The 17,507-nt window shown below is 41.9% G+C and overlaps 1 protein-coding gene across 1 annotated transcript in view; it reads left to right on the forward strand.

Moving 5' to 3' along the window:
- Positions 1-6,745: 6,745 nt before the first annotated feature.
- LOC110505153 (BTB/POZ domain-containing protein KCTD8) overlaps positions 6,746-17,507 on the forward strand; it is a 62,792-nt gene continuing 52,030 nt past the window's right edge. Inside the window, exon 1 of the mRNA XM_021584177.3 lies at positions 6,746-7,911. Within this exon, the coding sequence (XP_021439852.1) occupies positions 7,089-7,911 (823 nt within the window). The 5' untranslated portion in view covers positions 6,746-7,088. The remainder of the gene's footprint in view (positions 7,912-17,507) is intronic.

The raw sequence follows: 17,507 nt of genomic DNA on the forward strand, positions 1-17,507 counted from the left end.
CACGTTTAAATACATAATACATCCAACTTAAACTAAATAATAATTACAGTATAAATAAACATGCAGAATGTAATAATCTCTGTCAAGTATGTATGTTGAAAACACTATGTTGAAAGTACTGTGTGAGTATCCCTAAGACAAAAAGAGCTAAGACTGCATCAGTGGTTTACCAATCAGGGCTTGGCACCAGTAACAAGGTCTGATGTGTAATAACAATGCACTTTTTTTGGAGAATGTTTCTTTGGGATCATCAGGTGACATCCTAACAACTGATACACAGAAATGTTATTGCAACTTTCCCATGAAACGTGTCTAGAACATTAATATCTTACATTCTGAGAACATGGCAACCAGGGTTTGATGTACAGGGGGGCAAAAAAGTACTTAGTCGGCCACCAATTGTGCAAGTTCTCCCACTTAAAAAGATGAGAGAGGCCTGTAATTTTCATCATAGGTACATTTCAAATATGACAGACAAAATGAGAAAAAAAATCCAGAAAATCACATTGTAGGATTTTTTATGAATTTATTTGCAAATGAATTCCACAAATGAACTTTTAACACTGTTAATTGAAATTAATTTCAGGTGACTTCCTCATGAAGCTGGTTGAGAGAATGTCAAGAGTGTGCAAAGCTGTCATCAAGGCAAAGGGTGGCTACTTTCAATGATCTCAAATATAAAATATATTTTGATTTGTTTAACACCTTTTTGTTTACTAAATGATTCCATATGCGATACTTCATAGTGTATATATACTGTTGATGTCTTCTACAGTGTAGAACATAGTAAAAAAGAAAGAAAAACCCTTGAATGAGTAGGTGTCCAAACTGTTGACTGGTACTGTAGGTCAAATAACATCACCATTTACTGGTCACATACACAGTTTAGCAGATGCTCTAGCAGATGCAGTGAAATGCTTATGTTCCTAGATAACAATTCTAGGGAGAGAAAACATTTACCCGCAATATTCCTCTAATGTTTGAGTGTCAACTTTTCCATTAGTTAAGGGAACAGTCTATCTATGTTAGCAAAAACCTTTTTGAGAACCTTTTTTTTTTAGCATGTTTTGGTGTTAAAGATAGGAGAAAATTCCCTTAAAGTCAAACAGAACCTATGTAGAAGGTGGTCACTATGTTCTCAGAATATACACCATTAATGTTCTAGACACGTTTTTAGAACATGAACCTTTTTTGGTCACTACATGATTACGTGTTTTTCATAGTTTTGATTATTATTAATATTATTCTACAATATAGAAAATAGTAAAAAAAAAATAAGAAAAACCCTTCAATGAGTAGGTGTGTCCAAACTGTTGACTGGAACTGTACATGTATTCTATACAATGTCTATTCTGATCCTTCACCTCTATTACATTCATTAGTAACCTGGACTGAATGATCATTCTGACAATGTGATCATTCTGACAATTTGTAACAGCATTACATCTCTACATTTGTGTTCTTTTATTCCTGTATTGGAAGCCTATTATCTCCAATTTCCATTGTCATATCTCTTTCTTTCAACAATGACCCTTATCACATTACACAGATACATTATTTATGTAAAACCATGCACTTCAGCCCAAATGTCAAACAGAATGTTGAAATCGGGAATTGCATTACAATTATCTTGCTTTTCATTTTTGAGTGTACTAGTTGCTTGACATATCAAAAACCGGTTGTACAGTACATATTCAGCTGAGCTTTCAAACCTTCGTCTAAAGATTCACCGTGTCTTTTCAACATAGTTGCACCTTTCATCCTTAGCGCACAGCTAGATGTACTGTAATTTGCCTCCATTTCTTGGATGTGCACACAATGAAGCGTTATCGGGTGCACTATATCATTTTTTTTCCCAACGCTTGATTAGATCATATATGTCTACCTTAGCTGTTGGTGTGCTTTCTCACGTCTCACTTTTTTAATGTGGTGTCCATTCAACGTGGTGTTAGTGCAATTCACATTATTCTGTGACAGATTATATGTGACAGAGTATATGATATGTTACAGAGTGTATGATATGTTACATTATGAATGGAATAGCAGTCGAACAATATCATACGAATGGGTGGACGTATAGAAACGTCTTACCCGGTCGTACAATAGTACACGAATTGGATGAACTAATTTATCAAACATCTCGGAGGACGTATAGTATTTCATGATTTTATGTGAGACCAGGTTGCTTATTGCGCCATAGCAACAATTAGAATCAAGGGAAGAATTTATGTTGGCGGATAGAGGAACTAATGACAAAGGTTAGAAGTAAAACAACAAAGGTTAGGTGAATGATGTTAATGGTGCCGGAGGAGATGGCTGCCATTTTTAGGGCTCCTAACCAATTTTGCTATTGTGTGTTATTTTTTGCATTATTTGTAATTTATTTTGTATGCTCGCGTTGAGGCAAGCAACACTGAAGCATGCATTAGAGCATCAGCTGTTCTGAATGACTGTGTGATCACACTCTCAGACGGATTACCAGGAAGTGTACTCTCAGCATGCGCTGACTAACTGGCAAGTAAGTGTCTTCACCGACATTTTCAACCTGTGCCTGACCGAATCTGTAATACCAACATTTCAAGCAGACCACCATAGTCCCTGTGCCCAAGAACACCAAGGTAACCTGCCTACCTTGACTACCGACCCGTAGCACTTACGTCTGTAGCCATGAAGTGCTTTGAAAGGCTGATCATGGCTCACAACACCATTATCCCAGAAACTCTAGACCCACTCCAATTTGCATTCCGCCCCAACAGATCATGCAATCTCTATTGCACTCCACATTGCCCTTTCCCACTTGGACAAAAGGAACACCTACGTGAGAATGTTATTCATTGACGACAGCTCCGCATTCAACACCATAGTGCCCTTAAAGCTCATCACTAAGCTAAGGACCCTGGGACTAAACACCTCCCTCTGCAACTGGATCCTGGACTTCCTGACGGGCCACCCACAGGTGGTAAGGGTAGGTAATGACACATCTGCTATGCTGATCCTCAACACGGGTGCCCCTCATGGGTGCGTGCTTAGTTTCCTCCTGTACTCCCTGTTCACCCATGACTGCAGGCCAAGCACGATTCTAACACCATCATGAAGTTTTCCAATACCATCATGAAGTTTGCCAACGTCACAACAGTGGTAGGCCTGATCACCAACAACGAGACAGCCTATAGGGAGGAGGTCAGAGACCTGGCAGTGTGGTGCCAGGATAACAAGTGTCTTCACTGACACTTGCTATTATCATGACACAAGACGAGACCCAGATGCAGACACAGAAGGCAGATGGTTGGAGTCTGACAATGCTTATTAATCCAAAAGGAGTAGGCAAGAGAATGGTCGTGGACAAGCAAAAGGTCAAAACTAGATCAGAGTCCAGGAGGTACAGGGTGGCAGACAGGCTCGTGGTCAAGGCAGGCAGAAAGGTCAGGCAGGCGGGTACAGAGTCCAGAAACAGACCAGGGTCAAAACCAGGAGGATGAGAAAAAGTAGAAAAGCAGGAGAACCGGAAAACCACTGGGTGACTTGGAAAAACATACAAGACGAACTGGCACAGAGAGACAGGAAACACAAGGATAAATACACTGGGGAAAATAAGTGACATCTAGAGGGGGTGGAGACAATCACAGGGACAGGTGAAACAGTTCAGGGCGTGACAACTATAGCAGTTTTGCACAGATCAATAGCTGTGTGTGCCTCCAGTTGATGAACTACACCTCCTCCCCAGTTACGCTTACACACAGGTGTTCGGCGCACGCCAGATATATAATTAACACAGGTGGCCACCTATGACTTCCGTAAACAAGCTCTGTAAAATGGAGATATGGCCGTGTGAGAACACTAACACTAACCCTATCAAGGTGTATAGTAATTTAACCTTTAGATTTTATTTTTTCGTTGATATGAAAGATACGTACCTTATTTCCAGAACCGTACCGCAAGCAATGTGTTTTAACGTTCAGAACAAGCGCCGGGACTCTTAACAAAACTAACCCAGCCAGAAGATATGGGTAGCTACAGATGTATGATCTCAATCTCAAAAAAGCTCAGCTAACAACGATAGCTAGCTAATGTTAGCTAGACTGCGACTAGACTCGGCAGCTCACGGGCCCATAAACATGTCACATAGGCTTCAGGTGCCAGCTGGTTAGATATGATTCCACCATGGGCAACAATAACAAGATATGTTCAACCCATAGCTAGTTTATTCAGTGACCACGGCATTTATAATGATAGCTACTGACCATAGCCGCGGGAAGTAGGTTGCTGAAACACCACCTGAAAAATCAGAGTAAAAAATGTAGTGATTTATAAAAACATTAATAATAATAGAAAATGCAAAAATTCACAAAAGTAGAGCACTGGGCCTTTACTAGTTCTGTATTAGTGGACCGATATAGCCTTCTGTAGAGCGGGTCATTTTTTGTATTCCTGTAGCTGCAGCTCTCGCTGTCCGACAGGTGATATTATTCCACACATTGCCTACTAGGCCCTGTAGCACATGTGATAAAGTAATAAAAATACACATGCATCAATTTAATTAGACAAAACTATGCAAAAAATGAACTTGTAAAAAAAAAATGAACGTTTGCATTAACATCCCTAATACAAACCTTTTAAAACCACAACAAATTAAAGACACAACACGTAGAAATCGCTCTGCCATTTTCTGGTTGCTAAAATTCTAATATATTGTATTTTCAGGTGTTTAAAGATGGTGTACAAAACTGAAAGTAAAATATGCAAAAACCAAACGTATGAACTGGAAGCATAGAAATAGCTCACATAGAACATATCTACCGCTTCTTAGACTTGCTTTCAATGAGAATGACAGATCTATAACACACAGTTTTTGGGTTGGGTCGCCCAAAAATTTACATATTGCAGCTTTAAGAGACATAAATACTGTATGTAGCATGTGGTGTCTCCCATAGACACCAATGCAATAGCAGCTGGGTCTGGTCTACTTAGCTCATTGTCTTTCATAACTGCATTTGGAGACCTATGTTGACCCCATGTTAAACAACCAAAGAGAGGGGATATATCTCAGTGGTAGAGCATTTGACTGTAGCTCAAGAGGTCTGAAGTTTGAATCCTGGTGCCCCCTTTAAATCAATAGTTCTTAACTATAGTTTGAGATAGGGAGTGTCCTTAATGGGTGCTTTTTTTCTCAAACTAAAATGTTCTTTATTAGACCATATGTCTCTCCTTTCAATATGTTACTAAGAGGGGGAATCGCTCAGTGGTAGAGCATTTGGCTCTGGATCTTGAGAGCTCATGTTCAAGTCCCTGTGCCCCCTTTAAAACAAACCGTTTAAACTCATCATTTTTGGAATGTGGTGAGATCTCATGTTTCTCTATATAATATCAGCTCTCTGATATTCTTGCCTTTGTGTATGGTTTAGAGAAACACTTAAATATGATTTTTGTCCACATATTTGAAATATATGTAGAGTTTCTTATAAAAACAAATGGCTAGTAGTGAGAGGTTAAAGTTCACAGAACTTGTCATAGGGAACGTTCCTTTGCCCAGGCGTTGCTAACTCATGCCAGATCTTTCAACGCCTGGAAAGGTATTTTAAGTATCAGCTAACCACATCATGTGTTATTGCAATCGATCAGTCAATGACACAGTCCATGACGTGGCACGCAATCATTGTTTGATGCATGCAACGTCTGAGCATTGGAAAGCAACCATAGTTTCTGCTGAGTCAGCATGTTGGCTGTGACCCAGAGCTGTGGGTGCAAAGCATCGTGGGTCATAAGAGGAGATTAATTAAGACATTTTCAAGCAGTAAGCATATTCGAATATGACGCTCTCTGTTCAATTAGATGGAGGAAAGTCTGACTTTGATTAATGGCCTTGTAACGTTTCATTGTGTTCAATGACCTGTGAGCCTCTATGCTGAACTGTGGTATCGTTTTGTTACATTGGTGTCAGATATAATCATATAGAAAAAGTATTGTAGAATTTTCGGTTGTGCTAATGAATTGAATCAGTATATGCTTGGGGAATAAATGGATCATCTTTGAACAGACATGTACATAACTACAGAATATCTTTACAGAGAGGCAGAAACATTTCCTAGTGATTTAGGTGTTTTACATAGGTCTACATCTCATCATTTATTTTGGGCGTCGCTGTTGTCTAATAGTTCACATTGAGATCGTCTCCTCATCAATATAAATGATAATTGACCCATTTTGTTCAACATTTCAACGTGTTATTTGTTAGGCAAAAAACAAGACCTCAACGATGTTTGAGTTTATTGGACATAGAACATGTTAAGATCATGTTTAAATGTTTTGCAGCATTCCAACAGATGGCACTGTGGGCTTCTGATTTGAACCCATATGTTGAACCATAGAAATGTGTTGGATATTTGCCACTGCTACAGTATTGTTGCATTTCCAATCAACCAAAAATACATATTGTGTAGGAAATATGGTTGTGTAATATATTATAGCATTTGTTAAAAAGACATGTGAAGCATATAAACAGACTGTGACATATGTCACATTTTTACTGTCGACATTACGGAAGCAACATTAAAAAATGCTGGGATGGGTTAACGTCTGAAAATATGTGTCTGTTTATGTTGTTTATGTCATTTTCATTACCAGGTCATCTTCAGACTTTAAAAGGAGATGAAGTTGGGTAATATTGTAGCAGTACTTCCTCTTTAAAAGGCTGTAAATGCAGCACCTCCCCTTTTATTCAGAGGATGATGTCATCCGGGAGTCACTCAGTGTTTTTTTTTTCTTCTCCTGCTCTATCGCTCTCTCTTCGCATTTGCACTCTCCATTAGTGAGGTGACAGGACACTTCTCTGTCTCCACATTTTCTCTCTTTCTCGCTCTCCCTCGCTCTCTTCCTCCTTAGCTTCCTTTAACAGCAGGGATGTAGTCCTCTGCCTCTTTCAAACTTCAGCACCTGCTATGCTGTGAACTCCTTGGTGACCTCTATTGATTCTATTGAGACCGCTCCTTACTGAGATATTTTGCTCCACTTGTTTGAGAGGATCTAAGAGGACCTTATTGGGTTTGGAAGTTGTTTGATTTCTCTCTATACCCTGGTAGAACTACAGGACCATGGCCATGAAGGAGACCATTCTGCCCATCAGCGAGGTGTCTGGCCCGGCCCCGTTGCCCTACCCGGAGGTAGTGGAGCTCAACGTGGGTGGCCAGGTGTATGTCACGAAGCGCTCTACCCTGGTCAGCGTGCCCGACACCACCCTGCACGCCATGTTCACCCGGTGCCCGCCACGGGAGCTGCCAAGGGACAGCCGCGGGCGCTTCTTTATCGACCGCGATGGCTTCCTGTTCCGCTACGTGCTGGACTTCCTGCGAGACCGCCAGCTGGTGCTGCCCGACCACTTCCCTGAGCGTGAGCGCCTGCAGAGGGAAGCCGAGCACTTCCAGTTGGGCGAACTGCTGCGCCTCCTGGGGCCCCGGGTGGGTTCCAAGCAGGGCTCCATGAATGATGAAGGCTGCCACAGCGATATTGAGGAGAGCTCACAAAGCAGTGAGTACCCCACAGGTCGTACCTTGACTTCCTCGGACAAGAGGTCAGGGTTCATCACCATCGGCTACAGGGGATCCTACACCACGGTGCGGGACAATCAAGCCGACGCCAAGTTTCGACGCGTGGCCAGGATCATGGTGTGTGGACGCATCGCCCTGGCCAAAGAGGTGTTTGGGGAAACACTGAACGAGAGCCGGGACCCAGACCGGCCGCCGGAGAAGTACACGTCAAGGTTTTACCTCAAGTTCACCTACTTGGAGCAGGCATTTGACCGGCTTTCTGAGGCGGGCTTTACAATGGTGGCTTGTAATTCCACGGGAACAGCCGCTTTTGTCAACCAGTACAGGGACGACAAACTCTGGAGCAGCTACACAGAGTACATCTTCTTCAGTAAGTGCAAAATGACTTCTCACGCATTCACTAGCATACATTTTGGAAAAGTGGGTCCAACATGTTTTGTCAGGTTTTGGTATTGTGTCAAGATTCGCTTCACGAGTAAAATGATTGAATGGATTATTTGCCTATCTATTTGAACTTGGATGGTACAGGCTTTTAAAGGTAAAGAATACATTTTCCTCCACGTGGTTCAAAGTAATCATTACCAGCTTCTTCACTTTCCTTTAGAACATCCTCCCTGTTCCTCTAATCTGTTTTTGACATGTTTTCCAAAATCACAATAGATCTAGTAAATATGAGAATAGATTAGAGAGAAAGGTGTGTATGACAGTTACATATAGGGCTCTATTTTAACAAAGTCTTAGCGCTGGCGGTAGGCTATACGTTCGGGCAACCAGAATTATGGGTGCAATAGCTGAGGGTGGCGTGAGAGGCCTGGATTTTGATTAATAAACAGGTTGTGGGTGTTTCAAGCCTTGACACCTCACTGGCCAATCAGAACATGCACCATGGCTAAAAATGTGGTTGCTTCAAGTCGTGTATTTACGGTCTTTTATGTATTGCATTGTCATCAACTCCAATATGTTGAAGCCTAGTTCGTTGAATTGCCTGCCCCATATTTGCTAAATATGTTGAGCATATTTGCAGACACATTATTGTAATTGCATTGCTCAATATGGAAATACATTAATAAACATAGGCAATAGCATTCACACTGATATAGAGGCTAGGCCAGAGGAGGCTGGTGGGAGGAGCTATAGGAGGACAGGCTCAATGTAAAGGCTGGAATGGAATAAATGAAACGGTATGAAACAAATCAAACATATGTAAGCCATGTTTACATTAAACATTAATTCCATTCCAGCCATTACAATCAGCCTGTCCTCCTATTGCTCCTTCCACCAGCCTCATCTGGGCTAGGTCCACTGTAAATTGCAGTTTGGACATGCCTAACATAATCAATAAGCAATATTAAATTCACTAGGGAGGAGGTGAGAGGAGTGTCCCTGGGAGTGTGGTGCCAGGAAAATAACCTCTCACCCAACGTCAACAAAACTAGGGAGCTGATCGTGGACTTAAGGAAACAGCAGAGGGAGCACCCCACTATCCACATCAACGGGACAGCAGTGGAGAAGGTGGAAAGCTTCGAGCTCCTTGGCGTACACATCACTGACAAACTGAAATGGTCCACCCACACAGACAGTGTGGTGAAGAAGGCGCAACAGTGCCTCTTCAAACTCAGGAGGCTGAAGAAATTTGGTTTGGCACATAAAACCCTCACATAGATCATCAAGGACAACAACCACCACTGCCTGTTCACCCCGCTATCATCCAGAAGGCGAGGTCAGTACAGGTGCATCAAAGCTGGGACAGAGAGACTGAAAAACAGCAATCACCAGCACATTAGAGGCTGCTGCCTATATACATACACTTGAAATCACTGGCAACTTTAATAATGAAACACTAGTTACTTTAATAATGTTTACTTATTTTGCATTACTCTTCTCATATGTATATACTGTATTCTATCCTATTCTACTGTATTTTAGTCTGTCAGTCTGACATTGCTCATCCAAATATGTTTTATTCTTAATTCCATTCCTTTACTTTAGATTGTGTGTATTGTTAGGTATTACTTGTTAGATATTACTGCACTGTTGGAGCTAGAAACACATGCATTTTGCTACACCCGCACAATATCAAATCAAATGTATTCATACAGCCCTTCGTACATCAGCTGATATCTCAAATTGCTGTACAGAAACCCAGCCTAAAACCCCAAACAGCAAGCAATGCAGGTGTAGAAGCACGGTGGCTAGGAAAAACTCCCTAGAAAGGCCAAAACCTAGGAAGAAACCTAGAGAGGAACCAGGCTATGAGGGGTGGCCAGTCCTCTTCTGGCTGTGCCGGGTGGAGATGATAACAGAACATGGCCAAGATGTTCAAATGGTCATAAATGACCAGCATGGTCAAATAATAATCACAGTAGTTGTCGAGGGTGCAGCAAGTCAGCACCTCAAGAGTAAATGTCAGTTGGCTTTTCATAGCCGATCATTAAGAGTATCTCTACCACTCCTGCTGTCTCTAGAGAGTTGAAAACAGCAGGTCTGGGACAGGTAGCACGTCCGGTGAACAGGTCAGGATTCCATAGCCGCAGGCAGAACAGTTGAAACTGGAGCAGCAGCACGGCCAGATGGACTAGGGACAGCAAGGAGTCATCATGCCAGGTAGTCCTGAGGCATGGTCCTAGGGCTCAGGTCCTCCGAGAGAGAGAGAAAGAGGGAATTAGAGAGAGCATACTTAAATTCACACAGGACACCGGATAAGACAGGAGAAGTACTCCAGATATAACAAACTGACCCTAGCCCCCCGACACAAACTACTGCAGCATAAATACTGGAGGCTGAGACAGGAGGGGTCAGGAGACACTGTGATGATACCCCCGGACAGGGCCAAACAGGAAGGATATAACCCCACCCACTTTGCCAAAGCACAGCCCCCACACCACTAGAGGGATATCTATAACATCTGCTGTGTATGTGACAAATACAATTTGATTTGATTTTGAATATCAAGGCCTAAAAAGACAGTGTATGTTTATAATCAAATTAAGAATAGGTTGTTTGAATACTGTTACAGATATCTTAATTGCTCCCCGTGCTCCCCCACACATAATACAGACAAGGAAACTTAGACTATGGAGGGTTTTACGCACATCCAAACATTTCACAGGAGCTGGACAAAGATGCAATATAAAGAGAAAGGGGGAATGTCCACTCACTGTTACACTGCTCACAAATGTAATGTTTTATAAACATCATGAAGCCATCCTATAGGTCATATTTGCACTTCTCCAGAAATAGCAGATGAAATTGCATTGCATTCAAGCCATGTATGTTCTCAACATAAAACGTATTAGAAAGATTCACCAGTCAGTGGGTTTAAGTCAAATTAAACTAAAACAATTTTAAAAAACAATATCAGGTCAGAAGCATGATATCATAAATCGCATCTCTCGTTCCACGAGCATAAGGCAGTGTATGCACACGTAGGCCTAAGGGCTCATTGGCAGGAGGCATGAATGTTTATCCTATACATTGACGATCAAAGTGTATTAAATAGTATACAGTAACTATAGAATAGGCCTAGTCATAACAAACTTGTAGCCTATCTAGTTTTTTGTATTGGCTTCAACATGGAAACATTAGTCTACACACGTTGCATTCGTATTTCAAAAGTGTACTGCGTGTTCAAGCCATAGACAATTGGACATTGCCCAAATGTTATAAGAAGATTAGCCTTCCATTAGCCTGCCATCCCATTATTTGACAGGTATAATAGGCTAGTGGAAGATGCAATTTTGTTTACCAAATGAAAAAGGAAAAGCAATAAGAAGTCTATTGTAATAACTTGATGGGCTCCTGACCAACTGTGCTATTTTGTTTTTTCACATTGTTTGTAACTCATGTTGTACATAATGTTGCTGCTGCTGTCTCTTATGACCAAAAAGAGCTTCTGGACATCAGAACAGCGATTACTCACCGCGAACTGGACAAAGATTTTTTCTTTCATGAGTTTGATGCAAATCCGACCAAGGGGGCATTAAAGACTGTATTATCTTATGTTTCACCGTGACGTGGCTGAACGACGACACGGATATAGAGCTGGGTGGCTTCTTCGTGCATCGGCAGGGCAGAGCAGCCACGTCTGGTAAGACGAGGGACGGGTGTGTGTGTCTATTTGTAAAATACTGCTGGCGCCGAATATCTAATATTAAAGAAGTCTTGAGGTATTGCTCACCTGAGAATACATCATAATAAGCTGTAGACCACACTATCTACCAAGAGAGTTCTCATTTATATTATTCGTAGCCGTCTATTTACCACCACAGTCCGATGCTGGCACTAAGACTGCACTCAACCAACTCTATAAGGCCATAAGTAAACAAGAAAATGCTCATCCAGAAGAGGCGCTCCTAGTGGCCGGCGACTTTAATGCAGGCAAACTAAATCCATTATACCGAATTTCTACCAGCATGTCACATGTGCAACCGGAGGGAAAAAATCTAGACCACCTTTACTCCACACCCAGGGATGCACACAAAACTCTCCCTGAACCTCCATTTGGCAAATCTGTCCATAATTCTATCCTCCTGATTCCTGCTTACAAGCAAAAACTAAAGCAGGAAGTACCAGTGACTCACTCAATACGGAAGTGGTCAGATGATGCGGATGCTACGCTACAGGACTGTTTTGCTAGCACAGACTGGAAAATGTTCTGGGATTCATCCAATGGCATTGAGGAGTATACCACCTCAGTCACCGGCTTCATCGGCGACGTCGTCCCCGCAGTGACCATACGCACATTTCCTAACGAGAAGCAATGGATTACAGGGAACATCCGCATTGAGCTAAAGGCTAAAGCTGCCAATTTCAAGGAGCGGGACACTAATCTGGACGCTTGTAGGAAATCCTGTTATGCCCTCAGACGAACCATCAAACAAGTAAAGCATCAATACAGGACTAAGATGGAATCCTCTGCTCTGATGCTCGTTGGATGTGGCAGGTCTTGAAAAATATTGCAGACTACAAAGGAAGACCCAGCCGCGGGCTGCCCAGTGATGCAAGCCTACTAGACAAGATAAATGCCTTTTATGCTCGCTTCGAGGCAAGCAACACTCAGGCATGCATGAGAGCACCAGCTGTTCCAGACGAATTTGTGATTTCGCTCTCCGTAGCAGATGTGAGCAAGACCTTTAAACAGGAGGTGTATGCAAAGCTTGTCTACTGTACACTGACATTTTCAACCTCTCCCTGACCGAGTCTGTAATACCTACGGTACATGTTTCAAACAGACCACCATAATCCCTGTACCAAGAAAGCGAAGGTAACCTGCCTAAATGATTATCTCACGTCGGTAGCCATGAAGTGCTTTGAAAGGATGGTCATGGCTCACATCAACACTATCATTTGAGAAGCCCTAGACCCACTCCAATTTGCATACTGCCCCAACAGATCCACAGATGACGCAATCGCACTCCATACTGCCCTTTCCCACCTGGATGAAAGGAACACCTATGTGAGAATGCTGTTTATTGACTACAGCTCAGCATCCAACACCATAGTGCCCACAAGGCTCATCACTCATCAGGACCCTGGTACTAAACCTCTCTCTGCAACTGGGTCCTGGAAATCCTGACGAGCCGCCCCAGGTGGTATGGGTTAGCAACAGCACATCTGCCTCAACACTGGGACCCCTCAGGGGTGCGTGTGTAGTCCCCTCTTGTACTCGCTGTTCAGCCATGCGTGGCCAAGCACCATTATTAAGTGACAACGACAACAATGAGACAGCCTATAGGGAGGAGGTCAAAGACCTGGCAGCTCCCTCATTGTGAGCAAGACAACGGAGCTGATCGGGGACTATAGGAAAAGGAGGGCCCAACAGGCCTCCATTAACATCGACGGGGCTGAAGTGGAGCGGTCGAGAGTTTCAAGATCCCTGGGGTCCACATCACCAACAAACTATCATGGTCCAAACACACCAAGGCAGTTGTGAAGAGGGCACGACAACACATTTCCCCCCTCAGGAGACTGAAAAGATTTGGCATGGGTCCCCAGATCCTCAAAGTTTAATGCTGCACCATGGAGAGCATCCTGACCGGTTGCATCACCGCTTGGTATGGCAACTGCTCTGCATTATTTTCTAAACTCTATTTCTTGAACTGCATTGTTGGTTAATTAAGTGCTTGTAAGTAAGTATTTCACGGTTCTATTCGGTGCATGTGACAAGTAAAATTTATGTCGATGTGACAAATGAGGCCCAAAATAATGATAATAATTTAAATTCAGCTTCAGGAACAGGTAATGGAACGAGTTACTGACATCTCCATGGCCAGTTGGAACATTGTTAGCTGCTGAAATATGAGATGATATTTGTTTGTCATAGAGGCATAGTAAAAACAATACAAGACACACACAACATACAGTACTAGGGCTCTATTTCTGGCTGGTGTTACGCCTTCTCAATTGTAAATCGCATGCTCATTTGCAATTTTGACCTGTTAAAGCCGGTGCTCTTCTTCTATTTTGAAACCCTAGCGCCAGGATTGGTAATTTACCTGTCTTATATGAGCTCGCTTGCACTGAGATGGGAGCGGTGGCAATATCTGAGGTGCGTCCTTAAAACCATGCACCAATGTGTCAATTTCAATATGAGATGGTGGAGATATTTAGACCAACCGAAAGCTGGTCTTAGCTGGGGCGGCAGCGTAGCCTAGTGGTTCGAGCATTGGATGATGTAACCGAAACGTTGCAAGATTGAATCCCCAAGGTACAAAATCTGTCGTTCTGCCCCCGAACAAAGCAGTTAACCCACTGTTCCTAGGCCGTCATTGAAAATAAGAATGTGTTCTTAACTGACTTGCCTAGTTAAATAAGTGTAAAATAAATTTAAAAAATGGTTGGCTATGGGATTGATTTGGACAATGAAAGCGTAGCCTATCCGGATGTGACGCACATTGCTCAAATGGACATGGAACAAGAAAAATGCTATGTTCGTGCCTGTAAACCTTGCATCTGTAAACATTAAAAAACATCCAGTTCAATATGTCAACATTGTCTATGGCTTCTACGAGTATAGGCTTTTACGCATCACACTTCTCCTCAAACAAAAAATACGAGGCTCCTGTAAATTGTATGTGTGAGGCACGTTCTCAAAAACCAAGGTATAGCCTACCATTGATAATATATTATATAATGAAAACAAAAATGCAAACATTTATTTTTATGGAAAAGAGATGCGTGTTTCTGGAGGATGCACTATGCTGCCTTGTTGCCAAAATGACCAAGCGGGCGTAGATTACGATTCGATTTGAGAAGGGCGCTCCTCCCTCTCCGCTTTCGGTGATGACAAGACAGGCGTTTGCCAGGTTCAACCCAGGCCAGCATAAAATAACTCCCTCATTTAAGTATGTTTAAATGCACAGTAGTAATTCGATATTAAACTGATTATGTCAGTAGGCAGATAATGCAATAGTCATTGAGCACGGTTACATGCACACAATAATGCGATTATTGTGGCTAGTCAGGTTAAGTCGCCGATGACTTTGTTTTATACACTGCCCCACAAACGACTTCAATGCTGGCAGTCTCAGACTAAAGTATGCAGCGAACGACAGAGTAACGGAAGAATTTAGTTTGAGTCCTCAGGCTAAATTCGCACCCTTTCTTGCCTGTGCACTCGTTCACACAACCCTCAAAGACGTACAAGCAGTGGATTGGTAGACATTTAATCTACACCTTTACAATCCTTTTACATCTTTGGAGGGGAGTGAAGGTGAGTGGCAGGGCGTAGCAAGAAATGGGATGGGGCTCAAAAAGGACCAAAAATGACCCAAACTGCCACTCGCTTTCAACAAGTTTACCATAGGATATCGATTGCTTGCTACCAAAAATCTAAAAATCTGAACTGCTGAAATTTCTGAAATAGTGTTTATATAAACACTTTGGCAAAGTAACTATTAACCACCATAAAGGCACGCAAATGACATAGGCAATAAAATGTGAACCTCGTTATGAATGGACAAAACATAGCTCCATTACTTTTTGGACCACTTGTGTTCATAACTACATCGCTGATTGTAAATTACAGCTTTACAGTACTGCGTTACTAGCTAGCTAACTAATAATTGTGTGTAAACCAGTCTGATTTAATTGATCCGTACAATGCTATCTTGAGTGGGCCAACAAATGGAAGTTCCATATTGCATTGGGCATGCTAGCTAGCTAACATGTAAAAAAAAAAAAAAAAAATGGAAATGAACATCAGTATTTGCCTTCAGTAATCATATATTTTGACATTACAATAAACTAAAGGGTTTTCCAAACTTAAGGAAGATGAAGTAGTGGTGGAGAGTAGACTTTTAAAATTATTTTTTATTTCACCTTTATTTAACCAGGTGGGCCAGTTGAGAACAAGTTCTCATTTACAACTGCGACCTGGCCAAGATAAAGCAAAGCAGTGCGACACAAACAACACACATGGGATAAACAAAGTTACAGTCAATAACCCAATAGAACAATCTATGTACAGTGTGTGCAAATGTAGTAAAATCAGGAAGGTAAGGCAATAAATAAGCCATAGTTACTCCAGGTGTCGACTCCCATTTCTGAGTGTCAACATTTGATTTCTCTTGGAATCGACTTTTGGAGATCGACTTTTGGGGAATCGACTCTTGGAATCGACTGTTGGGGAATCGACTCTTGGAATCGACTATTCTTTTTGATGGAGGAGATTAGTTGCCATACTTCTGAGAACAAAAACACTTGCATCCTTCATATAGAGCACGGCATGGAGAGAGAGTGGGGCAGGTGGGCATCAGGCAGACAGTCAGAACAGTGCACTACAGTGGTTCTTCCTTTGAAAGTTGTGGCGCACTGCAGCACAGCTTGCTGAGTGCTGCAAGATTTATATGGCATGTTATTTAAGAGTCAGCTATTGTTGCCAGAATGGCGCAATTTACCACAATCTGACACCATCTACCGCAAATGGTCACGTCATAAACTCAAAACCTTTAAAAGGAAGAATCACTGTAGGCCTATCAAAAGCTGTAACTCGCAATGGAATGCTGTATCTTGCCATTTCTTGGCTTGCAATGTCTCGCGAATTCAGTAAAGCAGGGCCTATCATCAATGAATTGGCTAGGATATTCTGCACGCAACAGACCGAAGGCTGAACACACACTAGCATCATTAGCAAAGCGGAGGCGAGCCAGATCGAGGGAGAGAGAGGAGGGGGGCAGGCAGGCAGGCAGAAAACATTTCTTGGTAATCTGTATCTCGTAATTTCTTGACTTGCATGCCTCGCAAATGCATGCCTCTCTGGTTTTATCACATTTTACAACATTTCCGTTAGCCTAATATCTAGTTAGGCTATAGGCTTAACACGGAAACTAATGTTTTGTGATAACTGCATTGTGATTTTAATTTTGTGGGGGAATAACAAAAGAAAACAGTTTTCGGGTAGGGATTTTTCTTAGTGTTATGGATCCCAACTTCACGCCCCTAATCAAATCCCCAATTCAAATCATTTCAAATGTTATTTGTCACATACACATGTTTAGCAGAAGTTATTGCGGGTGTAGTGAAATGCTTGTGTTTCTAGCTCCGGCAGTGCTGTAAGATCTAATATAAGAAGTAATATCAAATAATTGCATAACATATACCTAACACACACACAAATGTAAGTAAACAAATGGAATTAACAATATATAAATATATGGACGAGCAATTTCAGAGCAGCATAGACTACATAGAATAGTATAGAATACAGTATAAACATATGAGAAATGAGAAATGCAAGATATGTAAACATTACTAAAGTGACTAGTGTTCCATTTATTAAAGTGGGCAGTGATTTCAAGACAATGTATATAGAAACCAGCCTCTAATGTGCTACTTATAGCTATTTAACAGTCTTATTTCCTTGAAATAGAAGCTATATTTCAGTCTCTCTGTCCTAGCTTTGATGCACCTGTACTGACCTCGTGTTCTGGATGATAGCGTGGTGAACAGGCAGTGGCTCGGGTGATT

This window comes from Oncorhynchus mykiss, chromosome 25 (assembly GCF_057628025.1).
Source record: "Oncorhynchus mykiss isolate SJ-2025 chromosome 25, ASM5762802v1, whole genome shotgun sequence".
NCBI lineage: Eukaryota > Metazoa > Chordata > Actinopteri > Salmoniformes > Salmonidae > Oncorhynchus > Oncorhynchus mykiss.